This window comes from Lissotriton vulgaris, chromosome 1_1, assembly GCF_964263255.1.
Source record: "Lissotriton vulgaris chromosome 1_1, aLisVul1.2, whole genome shotgun sequence".
Lineage (NCBI taxonomy): Eukaryota > Metazoa > Chordata > Amphibia > Caudata > Salamandridae > Lissotriton > Lissotriton vulgaris.
The window spans coordinates 1,351,350,127-1,351,373,395 of NC_141685.1; the positions used below are offsets into that span (position 1 = coordinate 1,351,350,127).

At 44.9% G+C, this 23,269-nt stretch overlaps 1 protein-coding gene across 1 annotated transcript in view; it reads right to left on the minus strand.

Annotated features, from left to right (window-relative positions):
* Positions 1-23,269, minus strand: part of ARHGAP9 (Rho GTPase activating protein 9) — a 580,228-nt gene that overhangs the window by 442,518 nt on the left and 114,441 nt on the right. Inside the window, exon 5 of the mRNA XM_086966621.1 lies at positions 9,883-10,065. Coding sequence (XP_086822747.1) covers positions 9,883-10,065 — 183 coding nt within the window. The remainder of the gene's footprint in view (positions 1-9,882; positions 10,066-23,269) is intronic.

The window sequence follows — 23,269 nt, forward strand, 5'->3', positions numbered from 1 at the left end:
ATAGAAAGAGAGAGAAAGAGAGGGAAAGAGAGAGGGAGAGAGAGAACGAGAGAAAGAAAGAGAGGCCGGATCTCTGAAGGGCCAGATTCCTGAGTTGCCCCTACAGAACATACAGCTTTTTTTTTTTTAGCAAAATGCATATGAAAATTGTGCTGTAAAGGTCTCTTTTAGTTTAACCCCTCCTGACAACTCAAAATGGGTGTATTTGCCATCCTCTCCCTTCTTCCTGTTTTTTATATCTGTAAGTGCTTCCTGATGAGGTTTAATTCCTTGGACAGGTGCCTCGTTGCCTACTTGTAACTATTCTCTGACCCTGCTTCAAGGGTCAGAACAGGGTCAGAGAATAGTTGCAAGTAGGCAACGAGGCGCCAGGAAGCAATTAGCAGCAGGTGTCCAAGTTGAAGTTAATTTGTTTGTAACCCTTTTGTAAAAGGTTACAAAGAAATTAGGTTCAACTTTTGCACCTTCTGCTGTAACCCTTGCTTGGCTGAAAACTCGTCCCCGCTGATTTGCGGATTTTACCGCGATTTCGCGAGATTCGCGGATCGCGAAATCGCGGAAAATCCGCAAATTCGCCAGCGAAACGGATTTTACGCCAACCCTTAGTCTTGTCCGTCGATGTTACCCATATGTATGCTGAGGGTTTTTTCCTCCCGTAGGTTAACATAGCAAAGTCTTAAAATAGCACTGTGTCCACTTTTTACATTGAAAAGTATTTCTACTGTAAAACTTATTTTGCTAAGACAAAGTTCTGTGGTTCAACAAAGTAAATATAACCAAGTAATATTTTAATAAATTGATCTCGGATTTGTTAATTGAGCGTGAGTCTAATTCATTGCCACTGTGTGTACAACAAATGCTTAACACTGCCATCTGATGAGCCTAACTGCTCGCCCACACTACCACAAAAGAGAGCATTCGTATTATCTACTTCATCCTCTAGGGATTTACTGGACTCTCTGAACACTGTATCTCTTTTGGTATAGTATATAGAGAGCCTACTTCCTACAGGTCGCTTGCACAATTTCCTCTTTGATTTGTTGGAACGCACTTTGTTGCCTTTCTTTCCTTTTAAACTGTTTTGTTCCATATGACAGCAGCTTCTCTTTATAATTTGGAGCTGGGGCAATAATAATTGCTCCACCAAGGACTTCTTTGGAACTATTCCATTCCAAGATAGGGTGTGTCCAAGATATTCAACAGAGTCAAAGAAAAATGAGCATGTTTTCTTCTTCAGAGTCAGCTCTTGGAACTCTAGTCGTCTGCATACCGCCATGATATGTTTCATATATTCTTGTTCATTTCGGGAAAATATAAGTATATTATCCTGGAGGTTCACAAATGTATCTATGTCTCTTAAAATGTGAAATATTGCGCTATGAAAGACTGACGCACTGAGACCAAGCCAAAGGACATCCCCTTGAACTACAGCAAATACAGCAAGGTGTTTTGATTCTAAAGTTGACTCTATGTGGTGATATGCTGAATGAAAATCGAATGTTGAAAACACTTGGATCCTTCCAGAATGCACACCACCTCATTAATATTTGGCTGTGGTTGACAGTCCAATACCAGGTTGACATTAAGGGCTCTCAAGTCCACACATATTCTCAAACTTTTGTCATCTTTACGTGCCAACACAATGGGGGAACCCACTCAGATAACTTCACTACTTCAATTATTCCCTTGTCAACCTTTCCCTGCAACATAATCTTGTATTACTCTCTCATATTCACTGGCTCTTCTTCAAGTTTCTGTTTTACAGATATTACACTATTCTTCACCTTTCACCTTCCCCAAAGTTTCTGTGAATACCTCAGGAAACTGAATACTCACCCAGTCCTTACTTTTACCACCAGTTACAATCAAAACAGGCTCTTTACTTCTAGAGTTGAGAATTATTAACAATTTACACTGGTATTTCCACCCTAAAACATTCACATTCTTAGCTACCACATTCAACTTAATATAGGCCAATCTGCCTTTAAACTCAATATCAACTTCATCATAACCCACAAAATCTATTCTGGAACCATCAAAGCTTTCTGTGAACATATCTGATTCATTTAGGGTGTCTGAACACAACATATCTCCAAACTGTTGCACAAAGTAATCCTTTGTAACTTTTGTCTATGGCAAACCAGAATATACCATTTGTACAGGTCCACGTACAATACACGCTCTAGCAATACACACTTTGGTGGTTTTATTACTTCCTGCTTCTCCACACAATCGCCAAACTCTTTAATGGATAATAATAAGCCCATATTGCTTCCACCCTCTCAATTGCGACTCCAATCTTCACTGACACACGAAACCTTGACTGGGGTGCTGTCATTGCTTCTTTTGAAATTGTGTATGTATGGATTTCAAAAGAAGAAAAAATGGCACTGGTGGGCTGACTCTTCAACCTTCCATCTTGCCACTATCCTATGCAACTACATTTTTTACATTCCTTACCTAATGCGGAGCATTGAGGTGACAAGGCAACATGATTGGTGTTACCACACCTAAAACAATGAATATTATTTTCAAACTTGTTGAATGTATTTCCACCCACATGCAAACTTCCAGAATTCACACTACACACATCCTCAGAAGAAGCTGTATTCTCCTTATCCTCCAATGGGAGATCTGTGACTGGGGGTGATTGTCTGAAAAGTTTCAGTGCCCCATCCATCGTCTCCTTGTGTTTATTTGTGCTACTTACCAGTTCTATTATTGAAGTATTGTCTGTATTGTGATTATATCTCCGGGTAGGAGATATTGCAATGTGTCAGTGATTGTTTATAATAAATACCTATTTTTATAACTACACTGTGTGGTTCTTTTTCATTTAACCTACAATATATGGTTAGTACTGGTAAAACAAGCTGCTTTACACTCCTTCTGGACTAATGAAGGCTGCTCTCCACAGCTACCACTTAAAGAACTTTCTAAGGTTGTCTACGACAACTAAAATCACCATAAGGGTTGTCTGGATTAGTGCAGGGTGCTACACTTACATAAGTGAGCACCATATACTAAACCAGTCTCCTACATAACCATAACTCGTATCCCCGCCATGCACAATGTTGTAGTGATGTTATTAATTATATCATAGAACATGTCGTAAGTGATGTAATACAGGAAGCAATTAGCAGTACAAGGCGAGGGTCTGAGTTATAGTTATTTTAGGTCACAAGTTAAAGTTACTTGGGATACCTATGACTGGTGAATTACAGTGTTTTTGCTTGTTTTAAATGGTATGTTATAACTGACATTTTCATCTAACTATAACGCCCCTTTAACCCTTATTTTTTTCAATGAATTTTTAAGGTTTTATTTTAAATTTAAAGTTAGCTATTATTACAATTCCTAACCTTAACGTCACTTTAACCTTTGTTTTTTTTAGTGAATTTTCTTTAATGAAAAATAAGATGTCCCTCAGTGTGTGTGACATGGTGTGGGGTGCAGGGCCTGCCCTGGCCCTGCATTTGGTTCCCCATGAGCACCCTACACTCTGCAGCACACGGCCTTTGACCTCTCTGGCATTACCCTCCTCTCTGCGAAACCTGTGCATGGTGTGGGGGTAGGTGCAGGGCCAGCTTGCGTGGGGTTGGGCATAGGGCCAGCCTGTGCCCAACCCACCAAAGGTGCGCACAGCTGTGATGCAACAATATAAAGGGCGTCATTATAAAAAACGGGCCCATTGGCTTTATCAAGGAGTTAGCACATCAACATATATAAGCAGACCTATTGCCTTTTTCGAAAAGTCACCAATAACTGTAATCAAATGTATAATTTATAAATTTACACATCACAATGTTTAATTAGTATAATTGTAATACATACAGCTCATCCTGGAGTAGTTTAAAAGTATGTTAAACTTCTGGGATAATGGGTTAAACGTCCCAGGAGACTTGCTGTTTTTTACCCCTGCAGCCCCTGCAACTTTAAAAACAAGCATTGGCAAAGCCAATAGGTCTTGCCTATGTGAGAACTATTGGCTTTGACAATGTGTTTTAGTCATTATGTACACCAATGTGACTGCTGTTCAGCACGGCTAAACATTAGTGGAATGGTTGGGTAGATTCAAGTGGGGTGGAGTGGGGGAGTTAGATAGATTAGTTTTGTAGATTGAATTGAGGTAGATTGGGATAGAGATATTGGAGTGGCGTAGATAGGAGTATGGTAGATTGGGATAGACGAGAGTGGAGTCAGATAGAGTGGAGTGTGGTAGATTGGGTGGATTATCGTAGGGCACAATGGAATGGAATGGAGTGGAGTGGGGGTAGATTGGGGTAGTTTGGAGTGGGGATAGATTGGGATAGAGTGGGTAGATTAGAGTGGTGTGGGGCGGAAGGGGTAGATTGGAGTGGGGTACATTAAGGTGGATTGGGGTAGATTGGAGAGGAGTGTGTTGGAGTGGAGTATATTGGGGTGGGGTAGATTGGAGAGGGGGAGTTGTGTAGATTGCATTGGGGTAGATTGGGTGAAGTGGAGTAGATTAGAATGGAGAAGAGTGGTAACAGTGGATTGGGGGTAAATTTGAGTGGAGTGGGGTAAAGTGGGGTGGGTTAGATAGGAGTGGAAAGGAGTAGTGGTGTGGGGTAGATTGGAATGGTGTGGGGTAGACTGGGGAAGAAAGGAGTTCAGTAGATTGGGGTAGATTGGAGTGGAGAGAGATAGACTGGAGTGGAGTGAGATAGACTAGGGAGGAGTTAAGTAGATTGGAGTGGAGTAGGATAGAGTAGGGTGGTGTGGAATAGGGTAGAGTAGGGTGGATTACTGAAGGGTAGATTGGAATGGAGTGGGGGAGATTGCAGTGGGTTACACTGAAGAGGGATGATTGGAGTGGGGTAGTTTGGATTGTGGTAGATTGGAGTGGAGTACAGTATACTGGAGTGGACTGGGCTGAATTTGAGTGGGCTAGAGTGGGGTGGGGTAGCTTGGGGTAGGGTAGACTGGGGTGGTGTGGGTTGGATTGGGTTAGATTAGAGTAGAGTGGGGGTAGAGTTGAGTGAAGTGTGGTAGCTTGTGCATTTGGGTAAAGTGGAGTGGAGTGTGGTAGATTAGAGTGGAGTCTAGTGGGGTAGGTTGGAGTGTGGTTGATTGTATTGGAGTGGGGTAGATTGTGGTGGAGTGGGGTAGATTGGAGTGGAATGGGGATAGATTGGAGTGGAGTTTGGAGTGAAGTGGGGTAAAATGACATGGGGAGGTGGGTAGGCTGGGGAATTAAATGTGTGCAGTAGATTGGGGTACATTGGAGTGGAGAGAGGTAGACTGGAGTGGAGTGAGATAGATTGGAGTGGAGATGAGACTGGAGTGAAGTGAGATAGACTAGGGAGGAGTTGAGTAGATTGGAGTGGGGTAGGGTAGAGTAGGGTGGAGTGCAGTGCATTGGGGTAGATTGGGTGGATTACAGAAGGGTAGATAGGAATGGAGTGGGGCAGATTGCAGTGGGTTACACTGAAGAGGGATCATTGGAGTGGGCTTGTTTGGATTGTGGTAGTTTGGAGTGGAGTCAGTAGACTGGAGTGGGCTGGGTTGAATTTGAGTGGGCTTGAGTGGGGTGGGTAGATTGGGGTAGGGTAGACTAGGGTGGATTGGGTTAGATTGGATTGGAGTGGGGGTAGATTTGAGTGGAGCATGGTAGCTTGTTTATTTGGGTAAAGTGGAGTAGAGTGTGGTAGAGTGGAGTGCCGTAGATTAGAGTGGAGTCTAATGGGGTAGATTGGATTGGACTGGGGTAGATTGTGGTAGAGTGGGTAGATTGGAGTAGAATGGGGTAGATTAGAGTGAAGAGGAGTTGGATAGATTGGAGTGGGGTTTGGAGTGCAGTGGGGTAAATTGGCATGCAGTAGGGTAAATTGGACTGTGGTAGATTGAATGGAGTGGAGAAGGGTGGGGTGGATTGGGGTAGATTGGAGTGAATTGGTGTGGAGTGGGGTGGACTGGATGGTAGTGAGTGGAGTAGAGTGGATTTGGGTAGATTGGAGTGGAGTGGACTGGATTGGGGTAAAACTGGAACAGGTTGGAGAGGAGTACATTGGAGTGCAGTGGGGTAGATTGGGGTGGGGTGGTGTTGACTGGATTGTGGTGAAGTGGATTTGGGTAAACTGGACTGGAGTTGGGTAGATTTGGTTAGAGTGGGGTAGATTGAAGTGGGGTGGATTGGATTGGAGTGGAGTCGGTGAAAAAACTGGGGTGGGGTAGATTGAAGTGGAGTGGGGTAGACTGGGTGGAGTGGAGTCTTCTAGGCTGGAGTGAAGTACATTGAGGTACATTGTAGTGAAGTGGAGTGGGGGCAGGATAGAATGGGGTACACTGGAGTGGAGTGCAATAGATTGGATTGGGGTAGATTGGAGTGGGGTAAGTGGTGTGGAGTGGAAGGGCGTACAGTGGCATGGCATGTTGTGTCACGGAGTGAGTTGCGTACAGTCGACTGGTGTGGCGTGTTGTAGAGTGTCTTGGAGTGGAAGGGCATAGAGTGGAGTGGCAGGTCGAAGAGTGGAGTGGAGTGTAGTAGGATGAAGTGGCATGGCATAGAGTGGAGTGGTGTAGTGTGGAGTAGCGCACTGCCAAAACAGACAACATATTTTCCAATTGAAATGACCAGACCACGATCGCCCGTCGCAGGATCCCTCCTCATGGTCCTGTCGCGGAGGTAAGCTGCCGGCGTGCCTGGCCTTCCCTCCTGCCTTAGTGGGGCGCAGGCTGGTGACCCGTCCACCCTAGGCATGATCCAGGGAGCTTGGCTGTGTGCAGCTCGCGGCTGTCTGTGGACAGCTGTCCATCACTTAGAGAACGCTAGAGCTAAAACTCCTCAGCATTTGAGCACTTTAAAATGTTTTACTAACTTACATTTGCACAAAAATAGGGTTTACTGCACACAAACGATATATATATACATTTTTTTTAAATATCTTTATTGCATTTTATTTTGTCGGTTACATACATTACTATCAATAATACATGTCAGCACTTATGATAACATTTACTGTATGACAGTGCGTATATAGTACAACACATTTCTGTCTCAAAGTTGTAAAATAATATTCGCATCGCTAGTGTAGGAGTGCTCATACCTTTACCTAGCGCCTCGGGCACCTACAGCCCGCACAGTCTGTTATCTCTAGTCAGGGGTCGGAGTGGGTCTAGTAATTGCGCCTCCCCGTATCGATGTTTGATAATGCAGTAATGCATCCAGACTTGTAAACATATTCTGTGTAAAGTAGCACCGTTGTTAGTTCACAGTATGGAGCGCTCCCTGGGCAAGAATAATCAATTTACATGCAAATGCTGATTTTTCTAATTAGATATCTATTTTATAACAAACAACCATGTCTAATAAAAAAAAGAATGTCAAAACAAAACAAAGAGATATCAAAGAACTGAGAGGATATATAACTAGTGTGTAATGGGTCATCTGTGCACGGTGACAGCTAGACCAATATGCAATCAAGAAATGTGGGCTACTATTCTCTTGTGTCATGTGGTTTACATAAATGCTAGTGTGTACTGCACACAAACGATACTGTGTGCAAATGTCATCACCTGGTGTATTAATGTGTTTTGATCGTATTCAAATATTTGATACCACCACACTTCAGAATTACAAAAAAGAATGTGCTTCCCGAGAACTAATTCTGACATATTCTGAAACATCAGTGTGGTTAATTACTTGGTTGTGCTAGAAAAGAAAATCACACCCTCTCCTCTTACATGGATACTCAGCAGCATTGTAACACAAATTCTTTCACTTTGAAGTTGAATAAATAAAAGTAAACAAGTAGCTCCCTGAGAGCTTGACATTTGACTTCCTTCTTTAAATACACAGCAAATGTGGCAAGAAAAGAACAAGATTTAAAGGCATGTTTAAAGGCAGCGAGTTCATGGAAGAATACAGTAAACAAGGTTTAGGCAATGGGAAGGACAGACTCAAGGTGGGTAGAGTAAAACAAATAAAGGCAGCAAATAAAAAGCCTAAAAATGGGAGTTACAAACACAAAGTCAATGATGAGCAACATGCGAAATGTATTCTTAGGTCAGCTTTCTGAATGTCCCTAAGATGTCTTTAAAAAGGCAGACAGCTGTGCTTTATGGCAGGATGTGACCAAAAACTGATTGGTGATGCCCCTGCCCCTTCTAGGAGCACCACCAGGAACACAAAATCTAATAGAAACCTTTTTTACATTTTAAAGTAGGTGCCCAGGTGCCCGCCTGGGGCAGCCACAACATATCCAAATATTGGGGGCCGCAGAGGGAGCCCTAAGCTCTGCGGATCAGGCCAGCTCTTCAGCCACCACTGCAGAGGGAGCCAGACATTTTTTTAATGTAGACGACATGTAGGCCGAATGTTGGGGGCTGCTGGGGAAGCCCCAAAACCCCTTTGGTCCCAGCTGGCTGAAGACGGCTGATAGCCAGAAACCGGTCCTAGGATGCTTGATTCCGGTCCAGGAAAGACATGGCTTGGCCATTCGGGCTGGACTGTTCCCATGAGCCACAGAGTCAAGGCTGATTTGCATATGGCCATGTCTGAACTGGGGTGGTGTGGAGTGTAAAAAACGATGGATTTAGGCCCAGATCTATGTACTGGGGTGAATGTATGACATTGTTCTGCATTCTGTCCATCAATTGTTGTTTTTGCATTCTTCAGCCAGCACCCATTAAGGTGCTTGCAGGAGCTGGCTCAGTTACTTTGCTCCCATCTGGGCAGGAACAGCAGTCTTCTTTGTTCCTGCACGGGATGGAACAAAGTTGTGTTTCCAACCAGATAGTGTGTGGGTAGGGAACTGCAGAATCCGGGTGCATGGGGTCCCCGGGACATTGCAGCTATATCGAGCCGGATCGGCAGGGGGGCTCACATGCACCCCTCCCCAAATTTAAAAACATGGCCCAAGGGGATGGGGTTCTGGGCTTTAAGAACGTTGAGGAAGGTGTGCACACCTTTCTCCTCTAAATTAAAAACTTAATCGGCCCCGGGGAATGGGGTCCCCAGGCCTCAAGGAGGCTCAGGGAAGGGGCCATACTCCTCCACTAAAACTATAATCAGCCCTCGGGGATGGGCCCGCCAGGGCCTCTACAAAGCTTGGAGAGTCTCCTTTACCAATAATTTACTTATTGGCTCCTGGGATGGGGTCCCCGGGTCTCAAGAAGACTTGGAGAGGGGGCAGCTATTCCACTTTCTGAATTAAATTCAGTGTGTTGACCCCCTGGGCCCTAGCCCACCCCAAGGGACTTTGTGTATAAACGCACACAAGATCTTTTTTTTTAACGGTGCTTCTGATCTGTGGAACTGATGAAGAAAAAAATACCTTTTCGGCTGAAAAGGAAGTGGGTCCCTCACGGGCTCCCCCACTAAGACTAGGGGACAGGGTATCCTACCTTGTCCCCCTATATCTTTATTTTACTTTCTCTACAAGACAGGGGACAGAGTCCACAAGTCCTAAAATGACTGCCACCACATCTTTGTGATTTGGTGACAACAAATCATATCTTATCTTAAGATGTGTCGGAGCAGAACATCAAGGGACTAATTCACAAAGTTTTTGTATGTACGTAGTTGTGTCTTACTCAATAATTGGGTGTGAATTAGTGAGAGATTCCAAGAGTTAGAATGGAAACTCCCAGAAAAACCCTTAGCAAATCAGACTCCCAGTCTTTATTCCTGATGATACCCCTAGAGAAATGTAAAGGTTTTAAAAAGCAAGTTCCACAACAGGCAGATGGGGCATTACCCAGCATTATTATGAAAGTAGGTAGCCAAGGATGAAGGAAAAGTTTAGTAAAAACAAGTTTGACTAACGCTATTCTTAAAAACTATGACCTGAATTTACTTGTCAAGAACCATTTCCAATGTACCTTGAATCCTTGCACAACCCTTTTTTCCAAGCTTACCTTAGGTGCCCGTGTTTCGGAGAGGACCATCGACTGTGTGTAAGTGAGCCTCTGCGAAGTAGGAGTGAAGTTTTTGATCTGTGTGCGGGCATCACTGAGTGGATCCTCTGCTGCAGCCAGGTGCTCACTAGAATCTGGGCGCTTCAGGTTCGAGTAGTACTGCTCCACCACCTGGACTGTGATCTAAGAGTAAAGAAAGTATTCAGGTTCTTTTTATTTCCAAGATTAAATTTCAACAGAAATATTGCACATTTCCCAATTCACTGACTTAGTACAATTACAACAATCATAACATCACCAATAAATACTCATTCAATTAGGTCAATAAAGCCAACACAAAACACCAACATAAAACAAGCATTTGCAATGCAATAGGTCTCGCATTTACACGAGTATAAGCTACTGGCATTGTTTTTTATTTTATTTTTTTTATTTTTGAAAACCTTTATTGTGCACAAAGTCAGTACATATACGGGCCTACAACCGTCCGGCCGGCCACAAACTCTTATGAAGCACTAGTGCATACAATATGGTGTCAGGGTAACGCAGCAAAGCAATAGGTGAGAAGTAAGGCATAGATCAAGAAGCTCCACAGTACCCAGGCACAGGAGCAATGTAGGTTAATTTTGAACTTTTTACGCAACTATTAAGATCAGGACATATTACTCCGCACATAAGCTAATAAAAGATAAAGATAAAGAACGAGGTCCATGTAGGTGGGACTCGCCGAGTAACAACAGCACCAAACAGTTCGAATCATAACATGCAAGTGCCGACCAGAGGAGGGTCACAAACGAGTCATGCCACCAGAAAGCTATCTCAACACCCCCTAAACATTTGTGCCACCACCCATCCCCCAATACGCCTAACACAGACCAAAGAAAAAGGGAAAAAACATAAAAAGAACAAAGAAAGGCACCATAGAAAAAAACCCTCGAATCAAAAAGTAACCCCCCACCCTACACACATGCAGAGGCTATGGCCTGCCCCCCCCCCTAGCAGAGTGTCTGTCGCCCCAAAAAACCCGAAATATAGCAAGAGAAGAGAAAGGAGGAAGAAGAAAAAGCAAAGGGGAAAGTGAAAGTAAAAAATTATCCTTTGACATGGGGAGTGGGAATAGAAACCCATCCCTAGACTCCCACAAGAGCGAAACCGGGAGGAGGACCAGTCATATGTGTATGCAGACTCCGCCGGCCTAAGAAACATCCCCGTCCCAACAACAATACAAGCAAAGCAACAACAGTAGATCAGTCAGGGCGAGTCAATGAACAGTCCGTAAGAATCAGGTCTAAATCAATATCCACCATGTCACCACCCATCCGCCCGGCGATTTAACCATAAAAAGTCTCCTAGCCCTGGCCCGTTCTGGGACACGGCCCCTCACCCCTTCTACGTGGTAGTCCAGTGCGGTCCGGGAAGACGATGGAAAATGGCCGCCCTAAGGAGGGGGGCGGTGCGTAGACAAAGAAGGAATGGCGTCCGCTCCCAGGATACAGTTGTCCCTCGGTAGTAGTTCCCACTGGCGTGTCCGGGCCCACAAAGTCACAAAGCAGAGCAATCCAAGGTCTTAACAATAATGCAGAGGGAAAACCTGGAAGGCAGTCCACAGGTGACCGACTTTTCCGCGTCGCAGGAAGTAGTGCAAAGTTGAGCTCGGAGCGAGGGGGAAACACTGTAGCGACGACCGAGCTGTAAGATGGCAACAGTCCGCTACCCTCCACAGATGTAGCAACTGTAACCTCCACTGTATCCCTTCGAGGAAACGTTGTGGCAGTAGGCTGTGACAGCTCCTGTCTGGAGCCCTGTGAGAGACAAGTTCCCCGCTCCTGCCTGCATGTTTGGGCGCAAGCATCAAACCGCACCCCCAGTTCGGTATAAGTGACCTTCATCGCCGTCGTCAACTCACCCAGGGCCACCAGCACATCCCCAAGGGTGAAGTCAGGCTGAAGTATCCCCGTTCCCACATGCTCCTGGGGAGAACGTGTCCCGGCCCCCTCAGGATCGATGTGCTCGCTGTTTCGTGGGGAGCCTGCATAGGATTCCGCTGCAAGGCGAGCCACCGGCATCGCCATCTTGTCTTTTCCCCAACGAGGTGATGTGGGGTGGGGAACGGGGGAAATCACGGGGCGCGATGCAGCTACCGGAGCAATCCCCGAGCATGCGATAGACCGCCCGGTCTAGGGGCAGTGCCTGCGGGCCCGTAGCAAAGCAATGAGGCAAGCAGTGTCCGGTGGGTTGCAATCAGCGGCCAGAGGGACGAGGAGAGCGGAACAGAAACATGGCGGCCGGGAACAAAGGACTCGCCGGGAGACACGACTTCCCCCTGTCACCACACTGCCCGGAGCGTACACAGCATCCACCAGCGGCAGGCAGCGCCGAGGCCGCGCTCCTGCGAGGAAGCGCCGTCCAGTCGCGCCACCCCCGCAGCGGATCGGCTGTGGTGTTGCGTGGGGTCTGGGCGCGTTGCAGTGCGAGCTGGTTCCCGGGCCGGGGCAAATAGGCCAGTAGCTGACGATTCCGGGCGAATGGAGAGGTCGGCGGATCACCGGTGGCAACAGCTCCGTTTCCCGCACCTTTCAGGACAGAAGCTGGTAAGCGGGGCTAGCAGGATTGTGGTGCGGGACTCCGGGGCCGGCGGAGCCGAAGGCTGCGCGTCCGATCAGGTCGCCATCTTGGCTCCTCCCCCGCTACTGGCATTGTTAATGACAATGCCTTTTATTTATGTTTTAAAAACCAAAACATAAATAAAAGGCATTGTCATTTACAATGTCAATAGCTCAAACTTGCGTAAACGCAAGACCTATTGCATTGCAAATGCTTGTTTGGCTAGTTTATAAGCTCTCCTCGAACAGCACACATGAACGTGGGTAGAGTGTGCATCTGAAGGTTCGATGACCTACTTTATTTGTTTCATCTTGGAGCACCGATCTGATATGGATTACAAAAGGGGAAAATAAATAACCATTGGCAAAGCCAATCGATCTGGCTTGCGTTTTCAAAAGCCTGTATTTGTTTTCAAAAGCCAGCTGAAGAGGAAAAAAAACCAAAAAGGTTCCTTTTAGTATTCATTGCATCTGATGAAATTAATTTAATGTGTCATGATTCATTGTACATTTCAGATGTAAAATCTTTCCTCATGCTGCATTGCGATCAATGCAAGAGCAAAATGATACACTACACAGCCAGTAGGATAAGGTGAAAAATGATTACTCCTTTCGGTGTAGCCAATGCCAACCTCATGTAAATATTGAATAATTGGTAACAATAGCTAATCGGACAGTTGTGCTTTCTTGCCAGACCAATAATCTGCAAATAAAACACAAGCATTTTATTTTTTTTTCAGTAATTTTTTATTGAAAAGAAAAGTTTTGTATATACAAGGTGCAGTATACAAATGCAACCGGTCTCGTATTTGTTAAAGTTAGAGCTATTAGCATTGTAAATGATAATGTTTTTACTTATGTTTTTTTGTGGAGCCATTTTGTCATAAAAATAGCAGGGAACAAAATGGAAGAAGCTGTAGTACCACAGCTGAATAAACAAAGAAACCCTTTCAAGCTTCAAGGAAGCATGTTTGATTCGTTTTACCTTTCAGATGCCTTAACCCCTTCACTGCGGCGGCTATTCCGCCGCAGTGCTAAGGGGGCGGGGCGGCCGCGCGGCGCCCGCATGCTGGTGACGGAACCGCTCCGTCACCAGCGTCGGTGGCGCTGTGCTTATGACGGAGCGGTTCCGTCATGCCCCGCCCCGCTCAATAGAACGCTCAGCGCAGGCGCGGAATTCGCGCCGCGCATGAGCAGCGAGCGGGCCATGACGGAACCGCTCCGTCATCAGCACAGCGCCACCGTCATCAGCAGACAAGGGGTTAAAGTGGGCCGAAAGCACCACAAACCAAACAAAAGATTTTTGCACTCCTCTTCAGGTCAGTGCAAATGTGACTGCAAAAAGACTAATGTAGCATGCACTCAGTGGAAACCTGGTTACAGATTTCTTTCTATCATTTTTCTGACGCTTCTGTACTCATTAAAGAAGCATTGGCAAAGCCAATAAGTTTTGCTAAGAAAGATCTTATGGCTTTGTCAATGTTATTTTTTATGTATTATTTACTATTTTGAATTGTGAAGAGGTTTGCTCATATTTTATGTGATGATTGTTCAGTAATTTTTATAGCAAGCATTTTCAAAGCTCGGCTCAAGCACGGGTTCTAAGATTAGAGCTAGACTCTTGGCTTGGCTCAGGTTCGCGTTCTGTTAATTTGTTTGTATTGCCCACCTACAGTATTCAGAGTTAAGAGTGGCGAGTCCATAAAAGAAAATCTGTTTGGCGATCCACGAAGGACTCAATAACAGATGCTGGACAGATGCTGGACAGAAGCTTATATTCAGTTCCAGTGAAGTGGCCTGTGTCCTTCATTGTAGTGTCCATAATGTTCTGTGCACAGTTTAGTGTCAATATACGGAGAGCCGCATTTTGATAAGCTGCTCACATAAAAGGTGAAGTCTGAATGCATAATCTTTATCTAACATCCCAGTGCTGCAAAACTTTGGGAGCTGTATCTTGCTCAGTGTTACAACCTTACATTTAACAGGCTGTGCGTGACACGGGCGGAGGGGCAGTATTCTCATAAGGAACCTGTGTAAGAGCCAAACATGAAGGCAGAAGCGCGGCGCGGGACAAGGCCATGAACAAATGGCTGGCGTAAACAAAGCATAAGAGCCATCCCATAATTATGTATCCGGAAGTCGAACACAAAGCAGATGTTTATGAATCGAATAAAAACGTTTCTTATTTTTAGATAAAATAAACTTGTACACAGCTTGTACCTTCCAAACACTTAAAACTCCAATCAAAGCCAGAACCAAGTGTGTCCTTTGACGCCAAGCAATCCAGTGTGAGTCATGTTCCACCTGAATCATTACATTGTATGTTCTCATTCTGCACTAGTTTCTAGCAAACTACCTTTTATGGTGTTCTCAAATAAGCAACATGAGGGAGGCCGGGGAGAAACATAATTGGAGAGTGGGAAAGGGGGTGGTGGGTGAAACAGAGGGTGGGTTAAAAACAAGGGTTTAAGAAACAACGGAAGTTGGAGGTGGATTAAAACAAGGACAGAAAACGGGAGGGAGAGGCACTGCTGGCACATGCACTCCCTGAGTGCATGTGAAAAACTAAAAGAGAGTATGTAAAATCCCAGTGCTTTGGCACCTTGGGACCTGTACCTTGCTCAGTGTTACACCCTTATATCCAACAGGCTAAGTGTGGCACGGGCAGAGGCGCAGTATTTTTACAAGGCACCTCTGAGAGGCAGCCTGTGAGTGAGCATAGAGGAAGGAAGAAGCATGGCTTGTGATCAAGCCCAGGAACAAATGGCTGAGCCGAACAAAGCAGGAGAGGCTCCCCACAAGTATTCATAATATTCATCATGCTCCCTTAATATTTCATAATCACGACTTGTACACAAGAAACTTGCCGTGCTGATTTCAGTTCAAAGAGCAAGCATATCAATGCCAGGTTTCAATCTGACTGCCAAATCTGTAGATAAGTGTCAACCACGAGGACGCCATAGGTAGCCTGCTCACACACATTTTCAAGAAAGTGCAAAAGACCACCACACTACATATATCTGGTATTTCCTAACAACATAAACACAGCTGCCAACACCAATCAAGCAATGTTTAATATTAGAAATAAATTCAAATGTCAGCCGGCACATGTAATGAGCGATGTTAACGCTACACAACCGAGATTGGAAGGAGGGCGGGAGTGTGGATGGAGTGTTTGTTCGTAAATAAAAACTAGCACTTAACCAAGCTCTTTTTCCATTGCAGCTTCATGAAGGTGGTGGGAAACAAACACAAGGTATGTGCGAGAAGCAACAGTGGGAGGTATAGAGAGCACCATAGGAGCCAGCTGTTGCTGTGTGGGGTCCCAGGTTTACATGGAATAGTGTAGCCCTGCATTTTACTAAAGCATATGCAAAACACAGGTATTATTAACCCCCACTCTCTCAACTCACGCATGTCTTGTAGGTATGTGAGAACCGCAAGGTTGTTGTGGTTGTGCACGCGCCTCAAAGGAGACACAGCGACTTGCAGCTGCTGGGGCTGTGAGACTGACACCCTCAATCTGCAGGAGGACTGCTGATGCAAAGTGACATATAAGAAAGAATGGGAATGCCCTGTGGGAGAATAGAGTATATTACGATGTACCTCGATTAGAAAAAGGTTTTACTTAGTGGCTGGTATAATTAAATTCTACAGTGTTACTCGAAGTACCAGAGTTGCGGTGCTTAAAATAATGGGTGCATTTGCTCCTCGTTATCGGGAGAGTAGTCAGGCTCAAGTTACAGGCTCATTCAGCTCTGCAATCACCAGGAAAGGCAGGAGTCAGTGTTCTTGAAGCAAGATAAATGAGGATACTAATGCTTATGTGCAAGAAAGGCATTATCCAACAATGTTTAAGAAAGAGAGAAAGCAGTGTGTGGAGGCCCTGGGGGAGAGTAAAATCTATTATGTTGTACCTCGATTAGAACAGGTTTTCCTTAGTGACTGGTACAGTTATGATGCACATTGGCACTCGAGATACCAAGTTGCGGTGCTTAGGATACTGAGTACATTTGTTCCGCATATCAAAAGAAATACCAGGCTCAACCTGGTGACTGACGAGGAAGTAGAGAAGGGAGGGGGTAGTGGGAGCAGAGAGCAGGGGGTAGAGGAGCATGGAAATTAAAGTGATTCGCGCGCTGTTAGGGTGCCTGCGAACGATGGCTTAATGAGCTATGACGGAATGCCAGATGGCGGCTCTGTACGTAACTTCACACGTAACCGCAAGCTTTAGGCCACAAGCAAAAGCGTGAGGTTGGATTTCTAAAGCCCACTCACTAAATGTCTTGTCAGACCAGCACATGCGCTGGCTCAGGCGAGACCTAAAAAGAATAAAATGGTATATAAAATATCTTCACACTAAAGTTCATAGGGCGATCTGCAGCCCCATTATCCCACTCATATCAAAAAGTTTGAAAGTACATCAGTTTAAGCAACAACATGCAAGGCTCACTTTGTCGGTCTAGGCAACAAAAGAGCATTATACAGGTCAACTTAGCGTAAACCAGCAGAGAGGCAATCCATTTTAAAAATCCCTTTTGACGGGTCATTAAAGAGCAGTTAGCCCTGCTGGAGCATAAACATCAAATCTCAATTTTAACAAGTAAAATGCATTGTGCAAGGCCATATTTATCACAATTATTAAAGTTTTCATCAGTTTGGCCTCACTAATGGACCCAATTACTCAATTTCAGGGTAAATGTCATAACCAGGGTATTCTCCTAATTTGAACTACATCTACCTAATAGTTCAAGAAACATCAGGACAGTTCAAGAGGGGAAACCTGCTACAGGATAACAACATGTTGTGCAAATATTGTCCGATGGCATTGGCTGCATCTTGGTGTCTCAAACCACATGCCAGATTTAGACTACTTTGTCTCACTTCTTTTTTTGTAGACCAGGTCATAAGATATTTTTCCTTTCTCTAGGAATAATACACAATCCAGTAGTAGGTGGTCACTGAGTTTTTTTTTCTCCACTTACATGGACACTGATCATATTTCTCACCTATATTCGCTTTCAGCCCTGCCATCCTGGGTCAATTTCTACCCTCAGCCGCATGATTTAATTTAGCAGAATCCAGTCTGAGATTCTGAGCAGATACGGGAAAAGGTTCATGTCCTCCTGAGAAATTACAAAGGGCAAACATATCTCTTGTTCCTCAAATACTGAAGGTCCTCACCCCAGCTAGTTTCCTTAGCACAGCACCTTGTTCTACTTCGCCCCCCTTCAATGTGCATATCTGGAAGTCCCAAGAGCTCCAACATTACTGACACTGAATTCCTCTTACCAGGGAAGATTGACAATACCTCAGGGAGAATTAACATTGATAATTTATCACAGGGGACTCCATTTTTAATAAAAATATAAAATCGCAGCTTATAGCTTGAACCATTGTAATTTTTGGAAAACCAGGGAGTGATTTCAGAATGCTACTTTTTAACCCTTCCTAAGTGACCTGTCTATCCATTGCCTGCACCTCCACTCCTTATAGGGCCTGGGGGCTTAATTTACCCTGTATGGCTTTACTTAGTGGCTCGAAGGTCTAGCTGCCGTGTTTGCTAACAAACCATTTCAAGTCATTCACTTCAGTTGTCAATACAAGCCTCTGAGTGGCCAGATGTTTGTCCCATCTTAAATCATTTGAGAAAATTAGCCCCAAATACTTATACTTTTGAATCTGCTCCAACCGCGCATTGCCTAAAAACCAGGTGAATCTCCTTTTTTCTTTTAGCAAATAACAAGATTTTTGTCTTTTTAATGTTAAACGTTGATATATTTTCAAGGCAATGAGAGTTGAGTGTGTTTAATTCGCATTGGAGGCCAATAGGCATAAGATTCATAACCACCAGGTCATCTGAATACATAAGGCAACCGATGTGCTGATCCCCAATCTTGGAGAAAAACTATGAGAAGCACTTAATGCCTGGGGTAAGTACTCTATAAACAAACTAAACAGCACATCTGTTGCAAGACATTCTCTACCAGGATTTTCCTCAACAGGCTACCTGTTCCGTCAAGATCAACCTGTGCCCAGTTATCACTATGTAGTTTCATCAGGAGATCTAACAGGGTTTCAGTTATATTCCAGTGATGGAGCTTTCGCCAGAGCGTGCTTCTATCCAATCTGTTGAATGCCACCCGGACGTCAATGAAGCAGCAGCAAACGCAACCTACCAGCTCTATTGACCACCTTGAAACGCCCCACAGCATGAAACAGAGATCCACTGTTGAGTGTCTGGGTCTGAAACCTCCCTGCTCCACAGGGATCAGTTTTGTTTCAAAAGCCCAGGCGCCTAAATGCTTTAATAGGGGTTGAGAAATTGCACAGAAGTGATATCCAGAAAAAAAAATCAGACAATGGTTAGATGACTGATCCATTAGGCCTTTTTTTATGAATAGGCTTCATAAGGGCTCCCTTTCCTGAATCTGGAAGGATGGCTGTAGACATTACCTACTTGAAAACCAACTCAAAATTAGGCCCCACTTTCTCAGATCCTTCTTAAAGATAACCAATGGGAGACCATCTGGACCTCCATCCCTGGAGGCTTTCATATTGCAGAGTATTTCAGACAGTACCACTTCAGTCTGGGAGTTTGAGATAGCCTTTCTATCAACTTGGGAGTTAGTTGAGGTCATCAACAGATGTTCTGAGATTCCACTGCTATAGAGAGAATAAACAAAGGTGTACCAATCTTCCTCACTTTTCTGTGCCTCACAGGAAGATGGTGAGGTAAGGGTAACCGAATTCACCAGTCGCCAAAAGTGCTTACAATTTTTCTCTACAATGGTGCCTAGCATTAGTTCCCAATTTAACTTGTAAAATACCCTTTTTTATGGGCACATAAGTTACAAAATGCAATTTTCGAAGTGTCCATGGCTTCTCTTACACTCACATTATTTGGATTTAAAGTATATCGTCAACAACTCTTATTTACAGCTCTTATTCTCTCCCAATAGTCGTCATCAGACCAGCCATTGCCCTTTCCTTTAGTTCCTTCCACTGGCTCGCTTAGGGCTACCCTTTGCCAACTTGAAGTGGGATAATAATTGCTTCATCAGTCTTCGGTACAAACCTATAGCATCAGCTCATATTTCCAAATTTAGATAGTCAAATTCAATTGAAGAAAGAGCTTGCAGTGGATCTTCCGTAGTTAAATCTTGAATTCTTCGATGATAAACTAGTTCAAGGGGCAAGGTCTTGTTTTCACTGGTAATTGCCGGAAAAATACATTTGGTAATTATTAATGCCAACCACAGCTCCTTCAATGAATCATCAAACTCTTTAAATGCTGATTTCGCATTAAAATCCCACCTACAGCAAAGAGAGTATCAGGATAATCCAATAACAATCTTTGCACATCATTAACCATATTCAACACTTCACCCTCGGGTAAGGGATGGGCTGGTGAACCTCATATGTTTAGACAAATCATTTGCTTTAACTCCGCATCATCAGTGAACACTGAACAGACAGATTAAGCAGACCAGGACCTATACACGAGCAGTTTGCAACTTCGTTTTCCTCCCACAATGGACAAATACCAATATTAGTAATTCACCTACTTCTCTTCCCCGAATCGAGGCCCGGCATTTTGTGCTAGAGAGACATACACTTCAATAACTGGGCACTCCAACAGCCAGGTTTCCTCGAGGAACAATACTGGGTAATTAGTCAGGACCTCTTAGTAATTTCCCATTTTCATGAAAGATTTAAACCCATGAATGTTCCATACCAAGGCACACCCTGGCAGTAGATGCCTTGACTCCTACCAATTAATCTCCTCAGCTCCTCCAACACTCCAAGATGAAGCATAAAGACCCTGCACGCCTTTAAGGAGGGCGCTCTCCTCTCCCCAAGAAATATACCTCTGAAGACTATGGTCATAGGTCCTCCTGAAATTAAGAGGGTATCTGATCACCTCAAAATCGAGGAGGTGGGGCGGAGCTTGATTGCACCTAGTTTGGGCTCCATCATTTTGAAACGTAATGGCAACTATTCTTTCTTGGGACCCATCCAGTTTCCACTAGGTCCTTCTGGCACCTGTTTACTACGCCACACCCAAGAACCTAGTAGAGGTTCCCTGATTGCGTTTTTACCCACTACGTTCACATAAAAATGGGGTTTTCCAGGAGCAACCCCCATCCCTGATTGACTGACAGACTCCCACTTTACTTTGATACCTTCACATAGGGAAATGCAATTTTCTACCAAAACTGGTGCAGAGGCTTCATCTAAACACTTAGTATCCTCAGAGGCAAACAGTACACATCTTAACTCCTCCCCTGCTATGGTCTTTAAGTCAACCAATTCCAGATCCTTTTAGGTAATATTCTTTAATCTTAGACCTATTTATGGGTCTGCAAGGAGAGTACCGTATTTTCTTCTTAGATTGGGTTTTAAAAATAACTGCCTGGGATCACGTCTTACTTGGACAGGTGGAGTGTTTTTTAAAGCAACCTAAGCTTTACTTTTGCCAGACTTACTGCTACGAGACGTGGATGGGGAGGGGTTGTGTGGTGGGTCGCCCCATACTACTTTTGCCCCTAATTGCCTCCTTTATTGCAGTCATACATTCAGCCGTCTACTATGAGTTTTTCTGGAAATTTCCTCAGCCTTCCTTTATCTTTCTTACAAGGCCTCTCCCTGGAACCTGTTTGCATGCCTTTCGTAGTATTTACAACTGTAATTGGTAACTCAGGGGGTTGCCTAAGAGACCCCACTTCATGCACCTTCTGCCGATCCACACGTTTTAACCTTCCCTTCCTTCTGGTGGCCCTCCTTTCGTCACTCATTCTGCATGTCAGGTGGATACTACACTTTGACAGCACTCTTCTCTTCCCGAAACCACTCCCTCTTTTCAGCACTAGACAAGGGCACTTTGAAATGAAGGCCCCACCCCCAACAACACTGCGATGGATGGCATAACCTCTTGGGGGCCAAGAAAGAACACCTGATTCTTGGATGAGCCCTTTTTAGGTTGAGGACCGTCGCACTGCATAGCAGTGGGCGGAGCCCGAGATTTAATGTTTCTTAGAGGGGGCTTGGAACCCGCCCCTCTTCTCCATTGGCTGGCCTAGTAAATGCTGGCCAGCCATTGGAGGAGAGGGGCGTCACTCGATTCAAGCCCCGTCTTTTTCGGATTCGGGGGCGTTTTTTTAAGCTTTTTTTTTTTTTACATTTTTTTTATTACTACTAAACAAGGCAGTTACAATGGCAGGAGTACTTTCAGTAATATGATAACGTTACAATCATGTCTTTGTACTTAGTAAAACATGTAATATGTATAGTTGCAGTTATATATCTCGACATAGGTCATCAACAATCCCGCCTCCCGGCTCAGTTTAATCCTCTTCTGTCTCTTCGTCCGAACTATCAATGTCTCCTTCAGGCAATGGTTCACATATTTCCCCTCTAAAAACGTTCCAAGGAGTCCATATCTGATTCCACCTGCGTGGACTCCCCCTGTTAGCATATACTGAACGTTCCGTAATCATTATCAAGTCCACATGTTTGCACCAAGCTGACAATGTTCGTCTATCTGCTACACCCCATTTCTCTGCAATGTCTCTCTTAGCAATCATCATTCCTAGTGTTCCCCATATAGGTCCGTGGCGAGTTAGGTCATTCGGGTCCCATACATTAAGGAGACATTTCCGTGGTTCAGGCAAGAGGGACACTTTTAGTGTTTGCGAGATGGTGTGCATCACTTGCCGGCAAAATTCAGTTATCACTGGACATTCCCAAAAAGTATGAAATAGAGTACCCTCCCTCCCGCATCTTCGGAGACAGAAGGGATGCTGCGTGCTTTAAGCTCCTTTCTTGTTTTCTTTCTCTCCTCTTCCCATTGGCTGGAATTTTACCTTCCAGCCAATGGGAAGAGGAGAGAACGAAAACCACGCCCGAGAATCTGAAAAAGACGCTGGTTTCTCCGAGGCATTCCTGCCTCGCCTCAGAGAAACGTGGTTGTGTAGAGCGCTCCTCTCGAAGTAATTTCTGCCCTCTGTTCTCTCATCTCGTTTTTCTTCCCCTCTGTTGTCTCGTTTTTCTTGCCCTATGCTCTCTCGTTTTTCTTGCCCTCTGTTGTCTCGTTTTTCTTGCCCTCTGTTGTCTCGTTTTTCTTACCCTATGATCTCTTGTTTTTCTTGCCCTACGCTCTCTCGTTTTTCTTGCTCTCTGTTCTCTCGTTTTTCTTGCCCTCTGCTTTCTCGTTTTAAGATTGGCAGGAGTCCCCAAAGGTCAACAGTTGCGGAGCCCCCCCCCCCCCTCTCCCCCCACCTATCTCCCCCTCTCCCTCCAACCCGGGCGGGGATTTAAAGACATAACGCGGGGGCATCGTGGGGACCGTTACCGATGCCGGGCCCCGGGGAAAACAGAGTCGCAGACTAGTCTTTCCCCGGGGTCTTTCGCGCAGGGGATAGTCCAGGTAGGGGAAGGGGAGGAGTTAGGGGGTGGGTACTTAAGCGCGGGGGAGGAAGGGATCTTCCTCTTTTCTGCGCCTGGCACCATCGGGAGGGAGCTCGAAAGGAGTTGTTAGTTAGTGCGTAGTTGAGGCCTAGTGCGACTTTTGGAATTGTACTCGGAGCTGTCTTACGGCAGCTGGGGTTTTATCTTGCTTTCTTGTTCTTGTTGCTGATTTGGTTAGGATGTCTGGGGTGTCTGCGGAACAGGTCCGTGAGGCCTTGTTACTGCTCGCTAGGGCCGGCCGCGAGGACCTGATTAGGCCCGGGGTCATGGACCAGGCATGGGTGGGGGCCACCAGAGGCACGAGGTCTGCCTCG